This window comes from Ascidia mentula, chromosome 5, assembly GCF_947561715.1.
Source record: "Ascidia mentula chromosome 5, kaAscMent1.1, whole genome shotgun sequence".
NCBI classification, from domain to species: domain Eukaryota; kingdom Metazoa; phylum Chordata; class Ascidiacea; order Phlebobranchia; family Ascidiidae; genus Ascidia; species Ascidia mentula.
The window spans coordinates 9,826,645-9,852,999 of NC_138570.1; the positions used below are offsets into that span (position 1 = coordinate 9,826,645).

The window sequence follows — 26,355 nt, forward strand, 5'->3', positions numbered from 1 at the left end:
TAATGCTATACAGTCGTAAACATCAGAATTGAGATAAGATCAATAAACTACAATGAACGCCAAGAGCTTGAGAAGCATTTGGACATGAGTGTGTTTATTTTGCGCCTCAAACCTTAACATCGAGTGCAACACCGTGATACGGCGAGACGCTTGCAGAGATACATAACAGTGGAATCCTGTACCAGGCGTGTCGCAAGACACATGTACTTGTATGAATGAAACCGAAAACCTGCTTTCCAACTCGTCTTAATGGAAGTAATGGCAGCACACGAAGTTTTTGCAACCTAATCTTCCACACATATGGGGTAAGCAAAAATGTCTAACTGAAAGTTTTTAAGGCAACGTTAACAGTACCAAACAATTGCAGCCTCTGTCCACAAGCGCGCAGCAAGGTGTTTTAACAAGTTAAAGTATGGTGGCTTCATCCAATAGCAGCAGCACTACAGACATCCCCACAGAAATTCGCCCTGTCATGGCAGACGAAACGCCTACGGCGATCACGTGAAGTCACGTGCTCGCGCTCAATCGCAATCCAATCGCACGATTTCACGTTTTCTCAGCGCGTCGCGCGGCGTCTGCTGAAATCGAATTATCCGATGGCGGACTGAACTTCGAGTTGGGCGAGTCGCCGTAAGGATATCGCGACCTCTGGACGCCGCGTCCCCCTTCCGGGTGATGATAATGCTCGGGGCGCCTTCGCCGGTGAAAATCCGACTGCGGGGACCGACCCGGGCTCATTGGCGCGTGATGATAAGGTGGATACTGACCCCTACTGGGGTGTGTGTAGCGTCCTTCCCAGTCCCTAGGCGGCGGATAATAATCAGGGGGCGGTGACCCGCGGTATTCCGGCCAATATCCCCTATCCGAAGGCGGTCGGTGACGTGGTGGGGAACGGCCGTATTCCCGCGAATGTCTCTCCTCTCGGTATTCGATGTCTCTCGGGTAGGGTGGACTTCTCCCCGGGGGACCTGGCCTCGGATCGCCGGGGTACGGCGATCTTCTGCGTTTGGCGTGAGGATCTCGACTGCGGTAGTCCGGGTTGTGAGGAGGGGATCTCCCTCCTTGCCTCCTGCTCCAGCCTTCGCGATCTTCAAAGTTTTTGTGTTGCGAATATCTGACAAAAGAATGCGTTATAATCACTCTTGGTGAAGTTGTACTTTGCACTGCCGAAGAATGGCAGATGAAAGGTGTGTGTTATGCATATAGAGGCCAAACGCGACAAATCGTTTTGTTTTGGCACCGGAAATTCGACACACAGGTATAGGCCGGATACAGTTCTGTGATGTAAATATCCATTTCCGATAATGATGACATTTTTACGATCGATTATTCGCATGACGCTCTTGAGCAATCGATTTGTGATAAACATACTTTAACGAGTAACATAAGGTCACTTGTCATAAATAGTCTAAAAATGACCTGTTTACCTCGTAAACACATCGTACGGGTTTAACTCCAAACCTATTTTATATACAACTAACAATAACGTTCCCCACCTGCTGTGCTTATCGCCCGCGTGCCTTTGAGGTGAAACTCCACGATTCCTCGGCGCTTTTCCCAGTCTGAAAGAGTGATTAAACATTAAACAATGTGACAGGATTACTTTTACCATGACAATTGTTGCTACTACTTGCATATACTCCACTAACCTGACGCCTGGCACTCACACGAGAAAGCTTGCGATGTTGATTGCTTCCCTCGATATATGACATATAACTTCTATGTGTTTCGGAAATCTTACTGTTTATCTTCACATAGGTTATACAACTAAGATTACAAACTACCCCGAACTACATTGATTGAAATTTTTCTAACATTACCTACACTCACATTGTCGACGAGTTAAAAACACAGGTTTTACCGACTTTCTATAAATTTCTGTTGTTTTTGTTTATTAAGGAAAAGAAAGAGCGTTAGAAGTAAGGATTCGATCTCCACCAAATACAAGAGCGACCCGGTTCTCGAGGCGAATCCCGGTTCGGAGGAAAATTGTAATTTTCCATGTCGTAGGTCTGACACTGGGACCGCTCGTAATGGTAGTTGTGATGTTTGTTAACCGGAAACTTCCCTGTCAACTCCCCACTGCTCGATCCGTACTTCGGCTCATAGCAGGATGGTCTACAGCGCCACTGGGTTTCCTCATGCGTGTATTGATGCTGGTACTGCTGCGACGCCCAATAATTTCGCTCGAATCTGTCTCTCTGTCTACTGTTCTCGTGATACCTGGGTGTTGCATGTTGTCTGTATCTTTTCCTGGGTTTGGGAATAGGTCTGCACGAACTGCTCGCATGCCTGCACAAACCCCACAAGCTTGTGTAACCACATATGCTGACTTTCAAATTTTCTGCACTTGTTCTATGTCAGCACTAAATTAAGGATATACAGTAGATAGTCTACACCTAACTTTTCTACTACCGTACGTCTGACAGTGGTCGTTAGTTGCAGTTTTCACAAACAAACCTGTCCGATTTAGATTCCGCCGTATTAGATTTTGGTGAAAGGTTGGTGGATGCATCGTTCGTATCCTTCTTACCTTCTGGAACAGGCGACGTAGAATGTTTTTTGCCACCCTGCAAAAAATTTAAATTACAAAAATAGGTTTATGCAGGACACTAGTTTCTGTACTGCACATCAATAATTTGTGGGACACACAAACAACAAACACTGTAGTTATAAACGAACCTTATGCTGGATCTTCCTCGATTTGTTGGACTGCGACGGATTCGTCGATGGAATACGTTTATTATCCTCGTTGGTCTTCCGTGTTTCACCGCTTGTTGTGTCGTGATGGTGGGAAGATGAAGGTTTGTTGTGTTTCTGTGCATGGGTGGCAGCATATTACATCAAGAGGGTCAATTACAATGGGTTACGTATAAATGAACAAGGATTTTGGTATGCAAGTTTAACTTACCGTCATTTTCTCCTTCCTCTCTATGTCCCGCCGCCTGATGGCGCTCTTGTACAGCTTGTGTAATTTCTCCGCGTTGAATTCGGTGAATTTCGACACAAAAATCCACAAATTTCTACACCCAAAAACACAAACACGAATTACAGTTTTCCTGCGAGTGCGCGTACACAAACAATTTCCGACTGGAAACAATCTTATTCACCAAACTCATTACACTTTATCCATTAAAAAATGAAAAAAAGCCACAAACCTCCTCAAGTTGTTGATCAGAGGCGGGTCGTGAAACTCGCGCAAACATTCGATCACACGATCTCCGATCTGCAGCAAACAGCGCCTCATGTGTTCGGCTTTCACCTGCTCCTCGCATCCTTCCGGGGCGGGTGGAGGTCGGTCGAGTTGCTTCAAGGCGTGTTTCACAGGACGAAGTCGTTCCTTGCATTCCTTGAACGTTTCCGGGTCGAGCTCGCTGGATAATTCTTCGCTCCCTGTGTATGTTTTGTGGTAATGTTTAGGTTTTGTATAAACTGTGGACAGAAAACGTCAATTTTGGTTGTATTATTATTGAACATTACGGAAGAGAGCAATAACAGTGAAATCCAATGATTCCCCCGATGTGATAGTATTTAGCCGAGAAAATGGTTTTGAGAGTAGTTACATTTGTATCTGCTAGATGCCAATGGGACGATGCACGTTTTCTCACATAAATACTCTGGCCACCAGCAGGTTGCATTTCATTTAGAAAACATTTTGATTTAAGAAATGGTTTTTAATATAAAGCAACCATAAGCTATAGATAAATGATTTCAAGTTAGTTATCTTAATATTCATACTGATGCAATAAAAGGTAACGCCATAGGAAATCAAAAAGGGTGCGCTTAGATTCATTGAATTCTGACGACTGCACAGATCAAATTACAAATTTATTCTCTATTTTTACAGCTCTTACCAATTGGAACTGGGTTGGAATCGGCGGTTATATGAATTGGACCTTTTGATGGTTTGCTTGTTGGCTTGGATGAATCCTGCGTTAAAATAAGTTGATTTTGGTTTGTTTTCTACAGCATTGGTCATTGCAGATGACTTAGGTGAAAAAATTAGACAGGTTTTTGGTACCTTGGATGTTTTCTTTCTTCGCTTCTCCTTCACAACGTCATCAGCGGTTGTGCCGGTGTCATTTGATTTAGAAGTTCCAGCAGTGATCGAGCTTTCTGTCGCTTTTCGTTTTCGCTTGGTGTGCTTTTTCGCCTACAAACCAATAAAAATAGGAATTTTTTAGTACTGTCAGTATTTCATTTTAAAATCAATCCGCTGTTAACAACAAGGAGAGTTGCGGTTCCACCATTGTTTAGTCACAATAATTCCAATTTTGTTTTGAGCCAATAGCCGTAAGGTAGGTTTGCTAATGTCCCAAGGAAAATTAAATTGCAAAAGTTTGTAAGTTCTTAAAAAAGTTACTTTTTGCCGCGGTTTCCATTTTACACACAGCAATGTATATAAACAATTCAATACGGCTCCCAACACACAGCATTCCTACTATTTGCATAAAAATGCATCATTATCATTATCGATTAAAATCGGCTTCACCGAGCGGTTTCACAATCGTATAATGTGAAATCGTAAAAATGCATTATTTCAAATCGATCTTTCTTACCACAGGTTCGTTGTTCTTGGAAATAGCGTTGCCATTCTCATGCTTCACTTCACCCGTTTCCACCGTTGCCATGGCAGCCACATTGTTGTCTACGTCGCTGTCGACGTCAACCACGCGGGATTTGGATTTTATTTTGCGGCTTTTTCGCTTACCCTAAGATTTACAACGACGGGTTTCATTTAATGAATATATTGGTGGAATGATTAAGAAAGAGTTAAAATCAAAATTAAAAGTTTGGCAGCAAGGATGGAAAATATGTCCGAAGGTTCATATCAATTACAACCTCGAAACACGACAAAATTTTTCATAGATTTAACAAAAAATTCATAGATTTATACAAATTGCATTGTTACAAGAAGGCCATCTGATATGTTTCTGAGAGGAAATACGTGGAAATACACACGATCAATAAAAACTCGGCATTTACCAGTATTGTAAAAACATGTCAAAAAACTCATCCCACCTTTCCGTCGTTGGTCGCGGCAGGGGCACGTGTGTCACGTGACGCTGGAGCTCTCCTTCGACCACCGGTGGCGCCGATGCCAGGATGGTTCTGGTCTTGAGCTTTTCGTACCAGTTTGATCAGGTATTCCGCTCGACTCTGCAGCTGTTTCGCTTGAGGTTTCTCGCCATTGGGACGCAGAATCTGGTTTTACAAAAAGTGTTAACTAGGACTGGCCTAGATTTCTACTTAATCATCCAACCAAGATGTTTTTTTGGATATATATATTTCGCCTATGCGGCATCCTCTGTATTCTAAAAGCAACAAGAGTAATCGTAGTGATTATCATTAATAGCACTCATCAAGACTAACATACACTTAACCCTCCAGACCGCAATCCTGTACCAAACCAAATCAAAAACACTCAAGCACAGCAGCAGTTGAACGGCAGCAACGACAAACGTTGTTGCGTCAGCGGTTTGCTCGCAGAGTAAAGATAGCTGGTTTTACAATGTATGGAATTACAGAGCCAAAAATTCGACCTTTGAAAACCTTTTTTTCCAAAGAGGATTTAAAATTACCCCTAATTAGACAACGCAGATTAGTCAAATATCGACATTAAATTAACTTAAATACGCCAATACGTGTTAAAAGTATAAATTCAAACATGCAACACAATTGCTGTTTGCCAACACAAAGTCTGGGAACAACCAAGCTAAAACGATCACCACAAAATATATAGGTTTTACCTTTTTTTCCAAATTCAACGCGGGGTCGGTTTGAATTTGCTCCCAGCTTCCCATCCCATATTCGTAAATCCCAACCAACAATTTTGAATCGTCTTCCGACGCCCACGAACAATCCCACGCCCATATCGGACGCACTGGAATATTGAGTCGAAAGCTGCATACACAATTTACAGGTTGCTACGTTGCGACAAGTTGGTCACAATACACATGTATAGTGTTAGAAGGATATTTATCTGAAATTATGTGATATTAGTAAATTTATTATACTATTTAAAAAGCGTTTAAACTGCCTGCAAGTAACAAACAAAAACATAAGCATGTTGCATATAGACACCAAAGCTGTACTAATGAGACCTAAATAGGTCGAGACATTGGTCCTGCATGCAGCTCACTCAAAAGAAAAAAACATTTCTACGAGTCAAACGTACGTATGAGAATAAAAGTCACAAAGAACAGGGATTTATCAATAAACTACGCTTACTTTTTTCGTTCCTCGTATGATTTTGGGATGATGTCGTCGAGAGGTTGCAAATCTTCTATACAAGCGAGGGTGGTTTTAACTGAAACCGAAACACCCGCGAGTCGGAAAGAGGGACCTCGACCTCTGCTATGCTTCGTCGTTTCTTCTTTTGAATCCTTATCCTTGGTTTATTTAACAAAGAAAACTTTTACATTGAGATTGGAAACGTGCGCTCGCTTATAAGCCGTAAAGATAAAGATTTATAGAAGGTAGAATACTCAAACTTCTTTGGTTGTTCAGTTCTCTGCGATTCAAGATCAAGACCACCTACTGATTTAGGCAATTTATGAAACCAAATTCCTTAAATAACTTAAACGAAACAACATTAACAAACACTACATATCTTTACTGAGAATAACACACTTACTTGTGGTAAGTTATCGATCGAACTTTTATTTTCAATGAGTTTGTTGTACAACTGTTCGCCCAACCTACGTAAGTCGGCTTCCGATTGTTCGCTTAACTCAGCGTCTCGAGCTATCGCGTCCAGCCTGTGAAACAAACACATTTGTACACAACCAGACCGCAAAACATTCTGCGTTTCCATGCTCAGCGATATGATTGGACAAAATAATCATGTGACACCGAGGTTACGTCGGATATGCAAACCTTGTTAATGGTTCGCCGAACTTTCGGAAACTCCTGATGAAGCGACGAACTTCTACGGTTGTAAATCCCTTCACGTAATCCTCCCATTCTCGTCGACGCGCACGCGGGGGGCGACCCCGTCGCTTTGGCAACGACTCGCCGTCGTCTTCATCGTCATCCGAAGACGCGGAGTCACCCGATCCGTTTTCGCTTTCGCTTCCGGCGTTCACCTAAACACATTATGACGTTGTCGTGACGTAATACTGTATGTGGAGTTCTTATCTTTCAATGAACTTTAAGGAAATAGTTCTCGGACATGATGGTACCAGGATCTTGTGAACAGTAATGTTACTTAAACTTACATGGCAAATCTCACACGCTAAATATAGCTCGGGATGTGAGACACACCGTCGCCGGTCATTATCTTAACGACGTGACGCGTATATGCGAGTGACGTCATCCGCGGGGTTACCTTGGGTTTTTTCCTTGCCCTCCGCGGCAGGAAGAGTTCGGCTTCTTTTTTCTTGCGGTCTTCTTCTTCGATTCTCTTTCGATCTTTCTCGGGAATTATTCCATCCCAGTCTTTACCCGTGTCTGTCGCCTCCTCCTCGTCAAGGTTAAACGTAGCGACCTGAGCCACAAAAATTATCCGCGGTTAAACACAATTTCTTAGTCATATCGAGTACTCCAAAAGATCAAAAGCATTGGGAATTTTTAGGCTGAAAAAATTGGGTAAATGTAAGAAAATTTTATTAGATTTACTGGCATCGTAGCCAAGGCCTGAAACGTCTGTACTTATTATGTAGTAGGTCATAATCGTATAGGCAGCATTAGGGCTACTATATAAGCGAACTTCCATATTCCGATGAAGTTGTTCGAATAACGATCAACACATCGGAAAAATTATAAAGCTTTTGCCCCAGAAAAGCATATTTTGGATTACTAATGGTATTACAATAAAAACAATATAATTGCATTAAAAATCATACCTTAATGTTTGACTATCATACTCTATTTCAATTATTGCATCAACTAGTAGTGTGGTGTATAACAAACCTTAAACGCCGATAAAAGTTCATCGCCAGCACTCGAACCAACATGTTCTTGCCGGGTTTCGGCTCGTTTCAAAATCTCATCGATGTCGCATTCGGGTTCTTTCTCATCGCCGTCCGCTTCCTTCAAAAATACGAGCAATATGTGAATGTTTGCGTTGGTATTTATCATCGTTTTGCAACTCGAGTCAGTCGCAGAAAGGTTTTTGAGTGTAAAGCAAGCAGGACATGTCATTTTATCTGGTCAGACTTTGGATAAAAATTACAGACTGCTATTGTTGCAAATGTTTGTTGCTGAAAAGCACTTAAGGCTGAACTGAAATGGACAAATTACAAACGGAAAGTATGAAACCATCCAAGCAAATATAGCAACCGAAAAAGGTCACGCAGAAGTATCTGTTAACAAGTAATCTTGGCTGGACTTGTTGTGAACTGGTTTTCACGGGAATGTAGGCGCCGAAGTACTCCACGATTGTCAATATAAAGTTCATCTGGGTGAAAGTAGGGTCGACCCAAAGATGTCCATATTAAATTTGCTGGGCATATTAAACACGACTATCGTTGCCCACTTCCTCCACATACGGGCTTAAATGTAATAAAACCGATTTGATTATAGAAGAAATTTCATTCAAATATGTGTAGGTCGAAGTCATGCACCGCGTGCTTAATTTACTATAAATGATTAGAAATTGAAAATTGTTTTGAGATTGAGGTGAATTTTTTTCTTGTTTCCACCTCAAACCAACAATCCCGATAAAAAGCAACGCAAAATAATGACGAATGTTTCTTGCGGTCACTCTTAAACAGTTATACCTGGAAAAGTTCTTCGGCGCCGAACTTAAGAATGGAAGTGAGTTCGTCCTTGTGAAATGGATTGTTCGTGGTAGATGACGGGGTGGAGTTCTTGAAAAGTACGGTTTTTCCGGACGTGTCCATTCTCTGTATGACGAGATGGTCAAGAACCATCTTCTTCTTTGCCTTCTCTATAATATCCTCCTCAACACTACCGGCGCACACTAGTCGGTAAATGTTAACCTAGCGGAAAAAATACAAGTTGAATTAACGGAAGATCAGATTTTGTTCTTCTGGCACTTAAGTTACGAAAGTGTTGATTGTAAGGTTCACAGGCTTTGCAGCCAAGCTGGATCAGCTACTTTTCCCGAAAAGTCAGAGCGAGATTTGAAAAATCAAGCTCCCGGTGAGGTTTGAACTCACGACCCTGGGCTAACCAGGCCCAACGCTCTACCAACTGAGCTACAGGAGCTCAGTGGTTTCACGGGGTATATTGTGGCCAAGGTACACTGGTGCGCAAGCGCACAACTTGTCAGAGGACCTTCACATGCGTAGAGGATCTCCACCACCGTAATCAGACAACGCAGAAGTAATGCCATGCTTACGCATAGCAAGGCGGGATTGCCCCACTGCGCAGGCCCTTTATATGCGTAAGCATGGCATTACTTCTGTGTTTATTGTAACCAACGTTTCGTTCACCATCCGGCGAAACTTCCTAAGGGTCATCTTAATTCTCATTAATTTACAATCCTCATTAATTTACCATGCCTGGCAGCAAGAATAGCACCACAAAAGAAGATGGTTGCAACTGTCAACGACGGATAACAACTAAATACAGCCAAGCTTTGAATGAAATACACGCTTTGATGCGAATGTAAGCGATAGAACCAATAATGTTAAATTGAGCTGCAGACAGGGCCATTGTTTCGAGCTAATATGTCTGATCAGTGCAACTATGGTTTGACTTACAACGATCTTGTCAGCAGAATAGTCAAGCATGACTTCCACTTTGTGGTGACAGTCGCCGTCAAACGTTCGCTACAAAACTACCGGCAAATTAAAGTGGAAACACTGCGGCCAAGCAAATTAACACGAATGTTGTGATGAATTTTGATATTATCACGCGAGATAATAAGGTTGTCATGGTCGGTAGACGGTACAGAAATATGATTCCAGTGTGAACCGTTCTAGTCACTGATCAGTCCGATTTTCAATTAGCTTTGCATATTTTCGTCTGGTTCGACTAATACTCAAATGTACGAATCATTGATGGCAAAAAGGGTGAATTTAAGCAAAATGATTGCGCGGCACAATTCAGAATACACCCGAGTGTTGAACAACAGAACGCCATGTACAAGCATCGCACTTAATTGGTCTAAAAATGAAGCACCAACTTTGGCCACAACAAAAATATACAGGCACCCGCAATATCGACGCATCAAACCAACAGCATCCGACAAGTCGAGATAACCTCTACCATGCCACATCCCACATTCAGCACCCATCAACGCCAATCAACACCACATTGTGTTGACAACAACCTATGCAAAAGTACCTGATTCTTTTGGCCAATACGATGGGCACGCGCTTGTGCTTGGAGGTCGTTCATTGGATTCCAATCGCTGTCGAATATGATAACAGTGTCGGCGGTGGCGAGGTTGATACCTAGACCACCGGCACGAGTGGACAAGAGGAAACAGAAGTCTTCCGAGCCTTCGGCGTTGAAGTGGTCGAGAGCTCGACGTCGTTTGTCGCTGCTCACAGAACCGTCCAGTCTCTGAAATGACACAATTACTTATATGATAAGACTTCTATTGGAGCCGTTACTGAATGTTGGAAAATACACAGGTGGTTTAAACACGACCATGGGTATTCCAGGTTTTTGCACTAACTCAGGGTTACGAAAAACGGGATTAGCCAGTAAACTTTCCCAAGAAAGTAGATACAGTGGTCCGTATACACAACAGAGGAGGAATCAGTCCTAAACTGTCAAGTGTCATCGCCACCGTATCCGGACAAACAATATATTAAATATACAAAGGCCATGACTGGATTCCCTTGTTGTGAAGACCTTTTTACAATTCTTGGGAATTCTAAGTTTATTTCGATCAAGTACCTGAAACTGTAACCTCCGTGAAATGAGATAATCCTGGATGATGTCGAGCATTCTCACCATCTGCGAGAAGATGAGGACTCTGTGTCCGTTCTCCTTCAACCGGAGGAGGAGTTTATCGAGCAGAATCATCTTCCCACTAGAACGTAGGAGATTCTGAAACAAGAAATGTTTTCAGATGTATTTTAATAAGATAAATTCGGAGCTCTTGTAACTTGTCAAAATATAATTTTAATCAAAACACATTTAAATAAGTAATAAACAAACTTTTTAACTTGCAAACAACATTCCACCCTTGTAATTTTTTATCTTAAAAATTTTTTTCTTCCAAGACCCCAAAAATAATAAATCAAAGCCAATTTACAGGAGGTTACCTGTAAGGCAGTTCCAACATTTGGTGCATCGTGTTCTGGTGGTTTGACGAGATAAGCGTGGTTACAGCATTTCTTCAACTCCATTACAATGTTGCAGAATGATGTGAAACTTCCTCGATTTCCTCGCATTAACGCTGAATAGTTTTTCGTCAAAATCCACCTGTGACAAACCAAAAAAGTTATTTAACGATGGCTTGTACAGAAAGTTTTACTATGTTAGTCGTTCAATTAAAGGGAACTTACAACAACTTGAATTAACAACAAAACACGACTGGAGCAAGGTAATATTTCTGTTACGACCTGCTACACGTCTATCACACAGTAAAGATAGTTACAAACTCGCACATGCTAATAAAATTACAATTACAATATTCTCTCGTCTTCCTTTTGTTTAAAAACTACAAACAGAAACTTCAAGTAAAAACACCAGGTACGAGGCAAAAATTACTGCACGCACTTGAAACTTGTTTTATCACTGTATATGAATAAAATGAATAAACACGAATAAACACGAATAAACACGAATAAACAAGTCATAGTAAAGTACTCACTTGTAATATTGTTTTTGTTGTGAGGACATGGGTATGCGAAGGATCTGTTCCACTTTAGCTGGAAGCGATTTTTCCACGTCCTTCTTCACACGACGTAGGAGATATGGCTGCAGGACTTTGTGCAGCGATGCGTACCCAGAGTCGCTGTTCTGCGCATGTGCGCATTCAAAAATGCTCCAAGATTCAAACCTGAATATGAAATATCGTTTTACTAGGCGCAGGGATCAGTTAAATAAGCATGTGGCAATTGGAAAATGAATACGCGTATCGATGTTTGTCATTCTTTGCCCTGTTAAGTGTTACTAGGATTTTGATGAAACAACTGCAATTAATACAGCAGATGGTTGCCTACAGTTAAATTTTTTAGTTATTTTCATAACTTCCAAAACTAATTTCCACTAATAAATAAAATGTGCATATTTTGCACGGGGGTCATTGCAGCAGCGCCCTTCCTGTCCGTAGTTCGAAACTCAACGCATTGCACGAGGGCAGACAACAGTTTGTCATCCAGTTCCGGCCGCCCATCATTTTCTACACGGCACCGGAAGGAGCGTCACAATATCCTGGTCATTACTTTGTATAAAGGAAACGATATGCAAAAAACAGGCGCCATGTTGTCAGGCCACGTGGTTGCATCACGTGCGCAGTTCGCGAAAACACTCACTTGTCAGGCATGATGAAATGCAACAGAGCCCACAATTCCTTCAAGGAGTTTTGTAACGGCGTACCAGTAATTAAAAGCCGATGATTCGACTTAAATTCCTTAAGCGACCTGAAAAAAGGAGGAAAATTTACAATAAATGATATTATAGATCCATTAGTAAGTAGGGCTCTACTTTCTTGCATAAATGAGCCACATCCAATGTAAAACAATATTTTTTTTTATACATTTTAGAGTGGAAGTTCTTAACCTTGGGTATTTTCTACGTTGCATCGGACTAAATTTTCGGATTACCACCAAATAAAATACACGAAATCCTCGATGGAAACTAACATTCAAAGACTGAAATAAGTGAAAAACGTTACGAAGCCAGATTTAAATTATATACTTGTACAACAGGGAATCGTCGTTCTTTAGCCTGTGGGCCTCGTCCACTGCAATCACAGCCCATGAGTGCGAACCCAGAAAGGATTTGTCCTTTAACAGGATTTCGTAGGAAGTCAGGACTGCGTTGAATTTGTGACGTTTGCTCGGAAACATCCACTCAACTTCCCGTATCTAAAACCAGCACGCTTTAAAATTTTTTTTTTTGTCATTTTCGGATTTTAGAACGATCGCTTTAGAACACCAAAAAATGTCACTTGTACGCTAAGAATTATGTTGGCTACTTTTTTTCGCATTTCTATGCATAAAGTAAAGAGTACTTGCCACTAACTTTGTTATAAAAACCGCCATTTTACAAATTCCACGCAAAAAAGAGTTAAAATGAAACATTATTTTGTACTTTGCACACACCTTAGCCCTGCTGGACTGATCCCCCATGTACACAATGGCGTTCATGAAAGGAGCCCAAATTTGGAACTCGGCTTGCCATGAAGTCATGGTGGAAAGCGGGACGATGATAAGAAAAAGTCCGTACAGCTCGTGTGTGTGGTAAAGGTATGATAGGAAAACGATGCTTTGAATGGTTTTTCCCAAACCCATCTCATCAGCCAGGATTACGCTGTTGCCTCTAAATGAAGGAAATGCACCGTTTCGGTTTGTTTTCTTGTAAGGCCCAAGGGGTAATTAAAAATTGTCATGAAAGTGGACAGGAACAAGTCGGTGGTGCTTGGTATTAACCAACGGATCTGTGTTTTACGTATCATCCAGGAAACTCTACATGAGTGGCAGACAATCATCACCAGTGCGTTATTTTATTTTTTAAATACAGAAAAGTTAAATAATGACATCGTCAGTTTCGCTCCGTGACCTTGTATTGTTTTAATATCAACCAATAAGCAGAAAAAACACCTCACCCACGAAGCAAGTGAAGATTGTATGAAGGGAACACGGAACTTACTTGCACCAGGAATGGGCCAACCAGTTAACTCCCTCCAGTTGGTAATCACGCAGTTTCAGTTTCCCTGCAAACCAATCCGGTTGCCGCGTCATTGGCACAAATCGCGGACGCTGGCGTAGCACCTAAAACAATGAACAATTGTTTCAAAACAAGGAAGGAAGTTTCCCGGTTCTATTATTTTTTACTGAAACCTTTTGTTGCAAAAAGTTTGACCTAAGGGCAACACGCAATTTTAAGATGCAACATCAAATACTATGCAGAGTATAGACAGATAGCAAATTATATATATTTGGTCAGATTTAGATATTGTTCAGTTAGTTGTTCGATAAGTTGACGCTCCTCTTCGTGAGTATATCAAAGTATGTGCTGCCATTGCGTTACCAAACAAGCTGGTATACTTACATTTACAAGTTCTTCCATTAAGCGCACAAAAAATTGAAGGATTTGCATTGTTATTCAGAGAAAATTTTTTACAACATCATAAAAAACAATGATGAATTGACCCTATGACAAACCCAGCGTGCGAATATATTTCAAACGACCGTTGCAAAACAACAGCAGAACCGGCGGCATGTTGGGTGATGTCATGGTACAACGCATTGCACGGGGAGAGTGAACGACGCGACAAAACACGACGCATCATACACCGAGCTATTGAGTGATTTCACATCCGGCAAAGCAACCACCACCAATCACATCATCCGAATATTTGCATCAGCTCCAAAGGTCTTGGGAGCACGACCATGCCATGGTTACCGGTCATAGTTGTTAAAGGCATAGACGGGTCGATTTGTGCTCTGTCGAATCTGCACGCGATTTCATGCAACAGGCGGTTTTGACTGACAGGAAGGACAGAGATTGGGTTACGCCGAAAACAAGTAAAGAGGATATTAGTTTGGGTTCTAAACACAAAGTTCTAGGAAATGAGGATTAAATTTTGTGGTGCAGCATGCGCGCAATATACGTCCAGTTTATACAGTATCAGTTGTTTGTAAACCCTTAAACAAACCCCGTTCCATCCGCGATCCCCGTTAGACAATTTTAACAAAAGCGAGATTTTAGTGAAGAATCGCGCCTAAAATAGAATCGACAAACGTACACAGGTGCAGAGCAGCCAAGTCCCCGAGGTATAGGAGGCAACCCGGCCTGGGGTATTGCTTCAGGAAGGCAATAAACAGTCCAATTGGTGACTTTCTGCAGTGAAAACGTGTCGCAAGAGTGTGGTGCGATGCATGAGAACGGGTTTGGTGTCAAAGCAAAACGGTCAGAAAGGAAGTGACGAACAGTTACAATTGGTGAAGGGAGCAGAGCGAAGTTGAGTATTTGACGCGACATGTCGATTGTTTTTGTGCATCGTGGCTTCAGACAGCCCGGGAAGCTTCCATCTAACTGATACGCAACTGTTTACAGAGCCTAAATAAAAAGAACAGTTTCCTTTGGGAAGAAACTGCCATATGACAAGACGTGGCCGCTGCATTGCGATAAGGAAGCTGGGAGATTTCAGTTTCTGAGTTTCTGGGTTTCTGTGTTGATACAGACAAATCACGGATTACGATGATGCAAGTTTGTGTGCTGCAAACCGTGCTCATTTTCCTTCCGATTGCAACGTCCATGTACACCGTGTGTCCGTGTGGGAATGGCGGACGGGTGCTTGTGCAGCAGAATACGACTAAGGAAGGGAATTACTTTTCTTACAAGGAAACTTGCAACCTGGCCAAGCTTCGAGATTGGAAGACTTCCTACGTTGAAGCGTTCAAGGAAGGATGGTTGGCAAAGTTAGATAACCATGAGTCGTTGAAAGAAGCTGATGCATGCATTGCAAATTGCTCGAGGTATAAGTTTGTGTATGAGAGACGTGTTGCTAATTTCCACTATGCGAGTGAGATTCATCACTAACATGGTTCCTTCTAATTACTTAACACGAGTATATTTATGAACGCCCATGGCGAAAGTCTCGTATTCGAATTCTACACATATTCAACATTGCGTTTTATATTGATGCCGTGCGCCAACTATCGAAACGTCTTCAAATTAAATACACGACATAATTAGTCTGATAAGATTGGGGCCTCGCGATGAGTTGGTACGTTCATAGAATCAATATGACGGTGATTTGTGTTCTGGCGAGGCGCGCACAAATGTTTCGAATTAGCTCAAATAGAAACGACGTCTACTAGTCAGTCCTGTGGGACGCGGTTATGAAATAGTGGGTGTTGTGATTTCGTCGCAGCAAATATAAGATATGGAAAGGAAACGTCTGTATTAGGCGATATTGTATAAAAAGAAGCATTAATATTACATCATCTCTTGTTTTATGTCAATGCAAAAAACGCTGTAAATTTAGAATTTTCGTATGTGATTACACGAATTTCCATTCCGTTTCTAGGCTCGAAAAAGTACATATGAAAACCGATACGTTTGCCACAACGAAGTTTTGGTATGGTTTAAGATACCACTGCAACCAATCGGCGTGGATTTGGGAGAAAGATCACAGTTTATTTTCCAACGGATCACTACCTAATGAATGCAAATCATATCCGCCTAACGGTAAACGTTCGTGTTTTGCCTTCTGAGTCCACTCGTTATTTGAGACTTGATTGCTCGGCAGATATGTGCAGCCTCCTTGAAGAGAAAAATGGTAGTTGGAACCCAAAAACTGCGACATGCGCCACCCCATTCCGAGGATTTTTGTGTGAGTTTGATGCAAACTTACTACCAGGTACGGATTAAATGATTTTTTCCTTTACCTGTAGCTTATGGGATTGGACACTTTTTCCACGCACTACGTTTAATGAAACAATATTTAAAATAAACAAAAGAACGCATGTATTATTTAAAATATAATCGTAAGTGCAAAACAAGGACAGTCTGTTGCTAACTAAAATTATCCCTACAGGTGATGTGCCTGCAATATTTATGATAAACCCGACCAACGAACACGAGGGAACAACACAAACACCCCTGATACTCAACCCTCAAAATGAAACGACAGTAAATTTGGAAAAAGCATTGGCACTCAACGAAAACGAACCGCTGAACGTTACAAACAACATCCTTTCCGAAATAAGCAGTGAGTACAGCAGAGCATTTGCGCCAAATCAAAGGTTTTGTAATCGTGAATAATTTGCCAATGCAGGATCAATGGGAGACATCGTTCAAAATGGCGAGCCCATTGCGGCGAAAAATCTCATTAAAACTACGGATCTTTTCAAGAAGTTCGCTCGAAAGTTTAAATGGCAAATCAAGGGCAACAGTAGTGACGTGATTCACTTCGCCAAAGAATTGCTGCAAATATCAAGGTAACATCGCAACCCGAATTTTCGTTGCGCGTGATTCTCCAGAAAATCAAAATTATTTTTCGTTTAACTCGGAATCTGTCATCGCGTGTACGTGAGGGAATTGCTTGAGGTTTATTTTGTATTTATTGAATTTATTCAAACCGCCACCAACATTGACAGTTACGTTGACTGAGGCACTCGTTATAACCAATATTTAATTTTAGTATGGTTCTCGATGAACGAAACGCCCCGACTTGGATTGAATCGTCAAATCTTATGAGAAAGAAATCTACTTATAACTCGAAATACCGCCCCATCTCAGTGGCGCGGTTGCTCAGTCGGGCAGTGGCCGCAGGAAGAAACCACTTGCGGGGAAATATACAAGCGGGCAGTGTTTCCCTCCGCATTTTGAAACTCGACGCAAGTTCAGAAATTCGTCATACGAGTTCGAAGCCTGAAAGCAGGATGAAAAACCGAACGTCCGTTTCTATAACATTCCACAATCTTTCGCAGCTTCTCCGTAAAACCGAAAATAATTTCGACTGCTTGGCTGAGACATCCGACCTGTTGTCCTACACCTCGTACGACCACAGAGGCAAGAAAGTGAGTCTGCCTGTCACGTTTACACTGGCGGCCAAAACTCACGGCAGAAACGGGAGCGGAGCAAAACGAACACCATCTTGTCAGTTCTACGACTACAAACGGTCAGAGTGGAGTCCTTACGGTTGTGAGGTTTTGAAGACAGGCCACGATACCGTCACCTGCCACTGTAACCACACAACAGTATTCGGAATTTTGCTTGTGAACGCCGACGTTAGCGTTCTGCATTTCAAAGACGACATACACTGTTACCGAAAGTATTGGTCCCGCCTTTTGGGCTATGTATGCCACTCTGTGTCGATTGCCTTCCTTGTCTTAACAATACTCTGTTTTCGGTCGGTACAACAGACGTCGAGCGCAGGCAAGACGGAACGCCATTTTACGCACCTCAATCTGAGTGGAGCCATGTTGGGTTTGAACGTCACACTTCTGTTTAGTGAAATATCGGCCGTGAACGGACACCTCTGCATGGCGGTCACATTTGTTGGCCACTTTTTCCTGATGGCAACGTTCGCTTGGATGACCGTTGAAGGCCTTATACTGTACGTGTACATACTGCGCAGAAATATTCGGAATCAAGCTCTCGGGTGGCGAAAATACGTCATAGGCTGGGGAGCGGCTGTCATCGTTTCCGTCACCACCCTTGTGTACGGCCTCGCGAAAGGCAGCTACATATATGATGATCTAAGCACTGGGCGGTATGATAGAATATGTTGGCTTACCAACGAAAACAACTTGTCCTGGGCAGCTACTGGCCCGATTCTGGCCATACTGGTCATGAATTGTGTCATTCTGGCTCGGGTGCTGTGTGTGATTGTTAGACTGTCCCAAGAGAGCAAGCAGTACAAGCCATCTTATCAACACTCGATCAGTGAGGAGGGGAGGAGCTTAAAGGTGAATGAGGTTGCAGGGGAACAAGCCATGCCCTTCGTTGTTTTCGCGGCTTTCATGAAACTTTTCCCGCTGTTGGGAGTGACGTGGATCTTAGGGTGGATCCCCACGTTCTTCGCGGGTTACGACGAAAGCGACGTGTGCGGTACAAATGATAGGCTGTATTTCGGCCTCACCGTTGCACACACGGTGCTAAACGGCCTGCAGGGGGTGTTCGTATTTATCATATGTGTCCTGAAGGATAAGTACGTGCGCAAGTCATTGAAAAGACGCTTGGATGGCGCTTTTCAAGTTGGACACCATCACAAGACAAGCCGTACATCCGGAGCACCGGTCAAAAAGGCCATGTCAGGATGAATGGACCTGAGGGGTGTGTGGGATTTTTTGCACGGGTAATGTCTGTTTTTTTACCTACGTAGTTGAAGCGTTGCTTTTTGAACAGTCGTGTCGCATTTCTTCTTAGTACAGATTTTTTGTGTGGGTAGCATTAACGCAGTACAACGCAATATACGTTCCTTTTTGGTCAGTTCGCTTTTTGACGTTTCATGAACTAATTTTGCCTTTCGGTGTGTTTACGTTTTCGTCCCTATTTATTGTGTGTGCGCAAGTAATGAAGTACAAATGGCGATAAATTTTCGAGAGGTGATTAGCTATAGCCGTATCCCACGGAGGGCAAGTTCACAAAACCACATGCAAATGATGCACGCAACCGCATGTAAACGCAGAGCAACTCATTTAGTTAGAATTAAAGTCCCTAGTGGAAAGCACTTCCAGGAAGCACGACCATTGCCCTTGTATATTGCATTGAGAATATGTGCGAAGATGGTTGAGTCGGCTATGAATGAATCTAGCGCTTTGGGGATATAATTAGTGTTTACAAATACATTAATGCAGTAGATATATACCTATTTCGTTATCGGTACCCCTTTGAAATATCAATTCTTTCGCTTGCGAATGCGAATTTTGCGCCCCCAATTTATTTAAAATATTCAAGAATTATTGATACAATCATGCAATGATTCTTCATATTCGCGCCCCTGGGTAAGAACCACTGCTTGCCGAATTAATGGAACAACTTACAAGTATCACCAAAACAGATAAACTAAGAATAAAACTGATTCGCAAACTCTGCAAAGTCATTCAAGAGACGAAACCGAAATAACGACAGTACTCCAAGTGCTTCACACAAAAACGGGGAAATCCCTGTTAAGCAACTATTTTCTAACCTTGCATTCCCTCTTTGGTACACACGGGTTGTCTTGACGCATGTCGAAAGAGTCGATCTCGGCTTTGAAGTCTTTCACGATGAGTTGTTCGTCTTCCCACGTACATTCGCTGTAGGGAAGACCACACCACTTCACCTGGTAATCCCAGTAGTTGTGTTGGTTTCGAACCCTCGACCGAGCTGACCAAAAATTGCGGTTAGCGACACACAAGTGAAGAAAGATGATGATTTTTTATCAATACGCAGATCTTTGGCACTGTTTAGGATTTTTCAACCTGTGTGCCGCGAATGTTTCGTGAATTAACAATAAGTTATGAAATATTTCGGTATACGTTGTGTAAATGCGCAAATATGAGAACGTAATGAATACAAACGTTTGTATTTCACCACTTTTTTACTGTAGCGCCATTTTGGAAACGGTCGGCCTAAAAGTTACTATTGTAAATAGTGGTGTTCCAATAAAGTGGATTTGGCACCAAAATTTGGTGCGCCGCTAACAAATGCTGAGAATCAAAGCGTGTCTAGACTCCGAAACTTTGAAAGTCACCGGGTAAAGGTTTATTCTTTTGGAATATCCAACAAGAAGACAAAACTATTTTGCCTCACATCGTCCCAAAGTCGCATAAACCGAATCCAATCTGTTTGCTCAAAAAAAGGCAGCGATCAATCAATCGTTGTTGGTTTACAATAACACACCTATTATTCTTTCGACCTTGCAATAACACTGCAGAACGTTTCTGTTCATCTCCTGCTGACAATAGAAATATTCTTTATCCTCGGGCGAAGCGGCTTTCAACCAAATGTCCAGCTCATCTTGTCGTCGAATGAAGTTTTCCAAACGTTTCATTCCACGGACGTTCTGTGCTCTCAGGGTGGCCTCCGATTCCCACGTGTTATGCAAATGGGACCACTCTTAAATGAAAATGTAACAAAAATAAAAATTATGCAACACAATTTTATGACTAAGTGCGACAGAAAATAGCTGATTAGATTAACCGCACTTGTGATTGTTGGGTTATTCGAAAAACAGTAATATTAATCGTCAAAATTCGTTGCAACTCGAACCTGTCATATTTACAAGTTAGGAGAAAGGCGAAACTTGCGTGCAACCAGAGATTTAAATTAAGAGCGACGACTGAGGCTAAAACATTAAATACTTTACACATTTTTTATGTTGACCATATATTTACACACCCAAAGGGCTTTAGTCGCATGAAAACCTCACAGTTCAAAGAACTAAACACATGGAGCTTTACTGCCATCTAGCGGTTATATTTTTAAACATGGTATAAACCTGTACACTCACCTTTCCATTTGATTAGATACTGCGTCTCGCCCTCGTCTGTTCTTTTATTGAAATCTCGGTTAGGATCACCTTCATTTATCACAGCATAAGCAGTTGTTTTGCCACCGGTTGCTCCCAGTCTTCCAATCTATTTTTTAAGCCACAAACAAAAGCATCATATTTAAGGTAACATTGAGATGTGTCATACAAATATGTGACACAAGTACAAATGTAACATGGTCCATAAAAGTGTATTATTAGTAAAGGTTTGTAAAAGTGTGCAATTTACATTTAAAGCATCTCTTTACCAAACTGTTGCAAAATAGGGAACTACCCAACTAAAGAAAAAATCTGGATACGGAATGGTCGTAACTGGTCACCAAGTACAACCCCATGCACATATTTTGAGTTCTTTGATTTCTTTGAACCTTATCTTACCCTGTGGTCCATTATTTTCTCAATGGATTCAGTGCATTCATCTTCTTCCACTTCCTCCTTTTCAGCAACTTCGACTACTTCATCACTGTCTGTTTCTTGTGTCGAGTCATTTTCTTTGTAACTGGAAAGACAAAGAAAATTTAACAAAGATATATTCTCAACTATCAAGTAATCTTAAAGGAGTGATTATGATTAGTGACATTATGACATTTCCACTCCTTTTTAGGTTACTGGATATTGATATGCATGAAACAGATCCATCAGTCAACACTAAACAGCAAAGTCTGATTTCTTTTTTTTTTGTCTCAATTAAACTCATAATTATAAACTATCCATGTAGTAAAGTTAACCAAAAAAAATCAAAATTAAATTATCTCATAGTTTTTCCAGGAGTTACCTGACTGTATTGCTTCCTTGTATTCTCTTAGATGTCCTGACTGGCTGGTTATCGCCAGATGAGATGTAATCATCTTCGTCATCTTCCGATAGTGTGCTTTCCTGGCGATGTCGTGAACTTTTCTTGGTTGGCCAGTGTCGAGCACCTTCAGTGAAAAATGGTTTGGTGTCATTACATTGCTTGTACATCATAGAATACACAACAAGGCACAAGAGCAAGTGAACCATGTAAGGATATCATGACAACAAAACAAATTTAATAAATATATAAAGTTTTTAAAAATGCATGCAAAATGCTGGGGTTCATTTTTCAAACTAATACTAACTTTTAGAGACATTTTTTCCTGATAGTTTTGATCTCATTTGATTAAGTCGGGATGAATTGTTGGTTTTGCTTGCTTTCTTCCATGAGGCAGCGGATTCATAATCACTTGATTGATCGTCGCTGCTCTCAGACAAAGTAGCAGCAGTGTCCGATCTGTAATGAAATTTGTTACATTGGAATTTAAGAAATGAAACCAAACTGTAAAACATTCAGCTTTTTTACATTTTGCGACATCTTTTTTTATCAAATCCATCTTCATCTGATTCTTCCTGTGAAAAATGCACAAGTTAAAAATTCATAAATGCATTTTATTTTTCAATTCAGCAAAATTATTTTTTAGTCATGCTTAAAAAGAGCAGCCAGAGAACCAGGGACATACGCACATTAATAATAATACAACAAACATGTGTCAAACTACACATAAACACGACTTTGTAATAATTCACCACATTCTAATCACAACTGTGCATGATATAATAAAATTTCGGATATGTCTAAAAGCACATCCAGGTCGCACACAATTGCTGATAACCAGAAATACAAAACTCACTTCTTTAAGATTCAGCCTTTCTGGTTCTTTTTTTTGTCTGGATGATCTTCGAAGTCCATAAATTTGTGGATTTGATTCCCACTCCTGAAATAGTAAACAACGAAAGGTGCACATACTCATTTTGAATGTTTTGTACACTGAGCATCAACATTTAAAAACATAAAAACTTAGTTATATATTAAATTCCACAAACTATCTGTGGACAGCTCAGATAAAAACTTAGTGTATATACTGCCAAAATTTTAATATTATGATTGATCAAATTTTTAGTTAATATAAATCCTGATTGTTTTTTGTTTGTAAATTTTTTGTTGTTTCTTTTACTTACTGGTAGTTCCTTTTTATGTAATTTTACATTGGTTCCTTGATTTGTGTTACCATCAGATGATGATGCATCTTCTGATGACTCACCATCTTCATCTGAACCAGCCTGTTACAAATTAACAATGTAAACTAAAATCCACACAATACAAAACCTTTCGCTTCGTCTTGTTTTTATGTTAGAGTTAGTGTTCGTAACAGTATCTTTTTAATAAAGGTGATATGTCTTTTCTCACAAAAAATCTTAAACGAAACAGAGGAAACTATCCCACTTACTGATGAGGACGCTTCTAAATCAGAACCACCTGACTGGCTGGTTTGTGCAGGCACATGTACCTTGCTATCTTCTCTGTTTTGCAAAAGCCATGGTTCATGTAAGTACTTGGAAGCAGTTGCTGGAGTCGTGCCAATATCGTGGGACTGAAAAGGAAAGTCAGCATGTAATGCAAATGAAATGGCCCGACCTAAACCCTTGCCACTGGGATTTTGATAAAATATTTGTGTTTTTTTCATTGCAAAAGAAATTTCAACACAGCTGCAATTTTGCCCCAATTGGACCAGGGGAACAGGGATTTGGGAGTTTAGCCCAACCCAAAGTTTCTGCTTTGGGACAAAATTTGGTTACAGTTTCCATTTTTATTCATCATTCAATTGGGCCATTTTTATTTAAATTGGTGTCACTTAAAAGGTATACGATAGTTGATCATTATTTTTAGCTCCAATTTATTGCTGAAGCATAAAATAATATAGGAGGTGTAAGATTTTTGGTATTCTTGCAATTTGTTTTTTAACTCATGAATGATTTTAGCACATCACCTTTCTTCAGAAAAAGAGAAACAAATTTTACGTCTAGTTTTAACTTCTGAGGGTTGTGTTGTGAAATAGGACGGGACATTTCTTATATTCCGAACCAAAAACATTCTGACTTTATAAACCTGATTAAATTTTTTGCACGCTAAACCTGTTGTTTCAGAGGGACTGGATCTACAGTATAGCCCCAAGGATGATGCTAAAATGTGGATAAGTGGAATTATAAATGATTGTTTCTTGAATCAAGTATTACGATTTATGTGTTCTAAATACCTTATCTAATTTTAAAGCAATTAGATATTGAAAACCAGACATTCAAATAATTCTTTGCAATAAAAGAAAGCTTGTGACTAAAACAAGCATTTTAAAGGAAAAACAAATTACTACAATTTTTTGTAAAAAAAAGGTCACTGTAGAAGAAAAATAATAATTGTATCCTATTAGCGTATAATTCCCATTCAAACAACAACAAATTTGATTTGATATGCACTGGTTCAAATATGGAAAAAATGGAAGGAGAAATTTTGATAGAGTAACTCACACATCTCTAATCCTATTGGGCTAAATTTTGCAAAGTGCAACTCTACATTAGGAATTAACACATGTGCCAAGTTTTTTTTAAATTCTCTGTTAAGGGTTTATAGTATCATTTTTTGGGTGATTTGACATGGAATTACCCAGTTATGAAAACATGGTAAAAACTCGACCTTCAGCGAAAACAAGTTTAAGAAAGAATTACTTACTTCGTCGTTGCTTTCCTCCTCACTAGATGTTGTATCATCGGATGAACCAGAACTGTAAATAAATCAATACTTTACAATGCTTTTATCATTTTTTAAAACTATTTTATGATATTTATCACAAACATTTACTGCACGCTCAGGCAGCCAAACCAACATTACTGTCAGGATTTAACTAAATCTGAGGATTTTGCTTTTATCTAGTCTAGCAATATTTTCAGGCATCGTTTATCAAAAACTTCTTTGTTTCTTTCAGCTTTGCAACACAATTGCAATCAGTGTCTGAAAACAATCATCGGTTCATTCAGTATTGTAGCTTACCTTGAGGAAGAGCTTTCATCAGACATTTGTGAAGTTGATCTGTGGGCAAATGGTTCAGAGGGGACCTTCATTAAAGGACATAAATACACTACTTTACAACCAGTTGAATATTCGTTCATATACCCACCTGCAACATTAAGAGCTAAGGTCACCAATCAATCCCTGGTTTACCAAAAATTGTTAGTGCTGGCACAAAACTGTAATCTGCACATCTGATTTAAGAAATAGGCAATTGTTGCTTTTTGTAAGTAAACATGCATTGTCTTTTTAAGCAGATAAACACAAGCCATATTCAAGACCATGTATACCAGTGCACACCAACTCATGCTATCCCTTCATCTGTGTCATGTGCTTGTTTTAAAAAACTTTTAAATCATTCTATTTTTCCTGGGGTTACTTTCTGGGGTATATTTGTCTGCAACCTTACTTCTAATCATACCTCAAAATACAAAAATTTCCAGCATAACTTGCAAGTATTAAAGTTAGGCAAAAGTTTGAAGTCTTTTAAATGTTTCTTATCTAACAACTGCTGAAAAGGGCTGACACAAGCAAGTTACTACTATTATTACTACTTCATAGAAATGCTGTTTGAAGTAGATAACCAGGAAGTACTGAATAAGTTTGTTAAGTTGTACATTAAGTTGCTATAACAGCCACAAAAATTATGTAAACATTCCAGACTAACTTGGATTTGTTTTTAGTATCTTTTTTAGTTCCCTGTTGCTTTGTAGTTTCATAAAATGTCGAATAACACTTGCTCATGAAACTGTTAGAAAAAAGATACAAACAAACAATAAAAACAAGTAAAACATGGTTAGGTCGTGATGTGGCTTGTATGTACACCAAACAAAACATGATGTTCTTGTTGCATTTTAAGATATTTCCCTTTGTTCTTTTTAGGGTGTGGTCAAGGTCAAACTTTTGCAGACAAGCAAACATGATCTTATATGAAAATAGAGTGTTTTTACTACCATACAACAAAAATACAGCAATGTAAACACTTTTTTATAAATTCAAACCACCATAGTTCGACGTTAAACTGTAAGTGTCTTTGTGTGTAACACTTGCCAAAAGAGTCATTTTTGGATGTCTGTGCGAGTGCACGTGTATGTACAACGCTTCATTGTCGCTATAACAACTTAAACTGTCCAAAACAAACTATATTATCGTAAAAAAAACACTCAACACAGCCAACTGCACAAGCCTTTGCTGTTGATCAGCACATTGCCGCGGTCGTAGGAAATCGAAGCTTCGCAACAGGCCGGATACCATACGATAATATTTCACAGCTGTCCTGTTTTAAAAAAACTTCGGGGGATCGTATAGCAAAACAATTCCTGCAAACATACTACTTTCCGTTTAGACATGCATTAATTGGCACTGTGATGAGCATGTGTTGTTTAGTTATAGATTATTTTGTGTTACCTTGAAT

General features: G+C 40.4%; 2 protein-coding genes and 1 non-coding gene across 3 annotated transcripts; 1 reads left to right on the forward strand and 2 right to left on the reverse strand.

The window, feature by feature from the left end:
- Window positions 1–85: 85 nt before the first annotated feature.
- On the reverse strand, window positions 86–25,708 carry LOC145903761 (ATP-dependent chromatin remodeler CHD1-like). Its single transcript, XM_082991898.1, has 38 exons — window positions 25,609–25,708; window positions 24,924–25,050; window positions 24,606–24,657; window positions 23,329–23,472; window positions 23,060–23,161; window positions 22,732–22,815; window positions 22,404–22,450; window positions 22,183–22,334; window positions 21,858–22,002; window positions 21,461–21,581; window positions 21,044–21,170; window positions 20,434–20,649; window positions 19,739–19,917; window positions 13,744–13,865; window positions 13,197–13,413; window positions 12,790–12,959; window positions 12,405–12,512; window positions 11,741–11,929; window positions 11,190–11,349; window positions 10,819–10,971; window positions 10,258–10,479; window positions 8,724–8,945; window positions 7,915–8,034; window positions 7,331–7,489; window positions 6,880–7,088; window positions 6,638–6,761; window positions 6,232–6,392; window positions 5,751–5,904; window positions 5,023–5,205; window positions 4,560–4,712; window positions 4,022–4,153; window positions 3,855–3,930; window positions 3,159–3,393; window positions 2,912–3,023; window positions 2,683–2,817; window positions 2,461–2,570; window positions 1,497–1,562; window positions 86–1,114 (listed from the first exon to the last, which is right to left on the reverse strand). Exons 1-38 carry the CDS (start codon window positions 25,658–25,660, stop codon window positions 547–549), a joined length of 5,808 nt encoding a protein of 1,935 aa, XP_082848024.1. The 5' UTR covers window positions 25,661–25,708; the 3' UTR covers window positions 86–546.
- On the reverse strand, window positions 9,101–9,174 carry Trnat-ggu (transfer RNA threonine (anticodon GGU)). Its single transcript has one exon. It is a non-coding gene; the product is annotated as a tRNA-Thr (tRNA).
- Window positions 15,230–19,089, forward strand: LOC145903762 (uncharacterized). Its single transcript, XM_082991899.1, has 6 exons — window positions 15,230–15,575; window positions 16,130–16,290; window positions 16,352–16,462; window positions 16,640–16,813; window positions 16,880–17,042; window positions 17,246–19,089. Exons 1-6 carry the CDS (start codon window positions 15,298–15,300, stop codon window positions 18,867–18,869), a joined length of 2,511 nt encoding a protein of 836 aa, XP_082848025.1. The 5' UTR covers window positions 15,230–15,297; the 3' UTR covers window positions 18,870–19,089.
- Window positions 25,709–26,355: the final 647 nt, after the last annotated feature.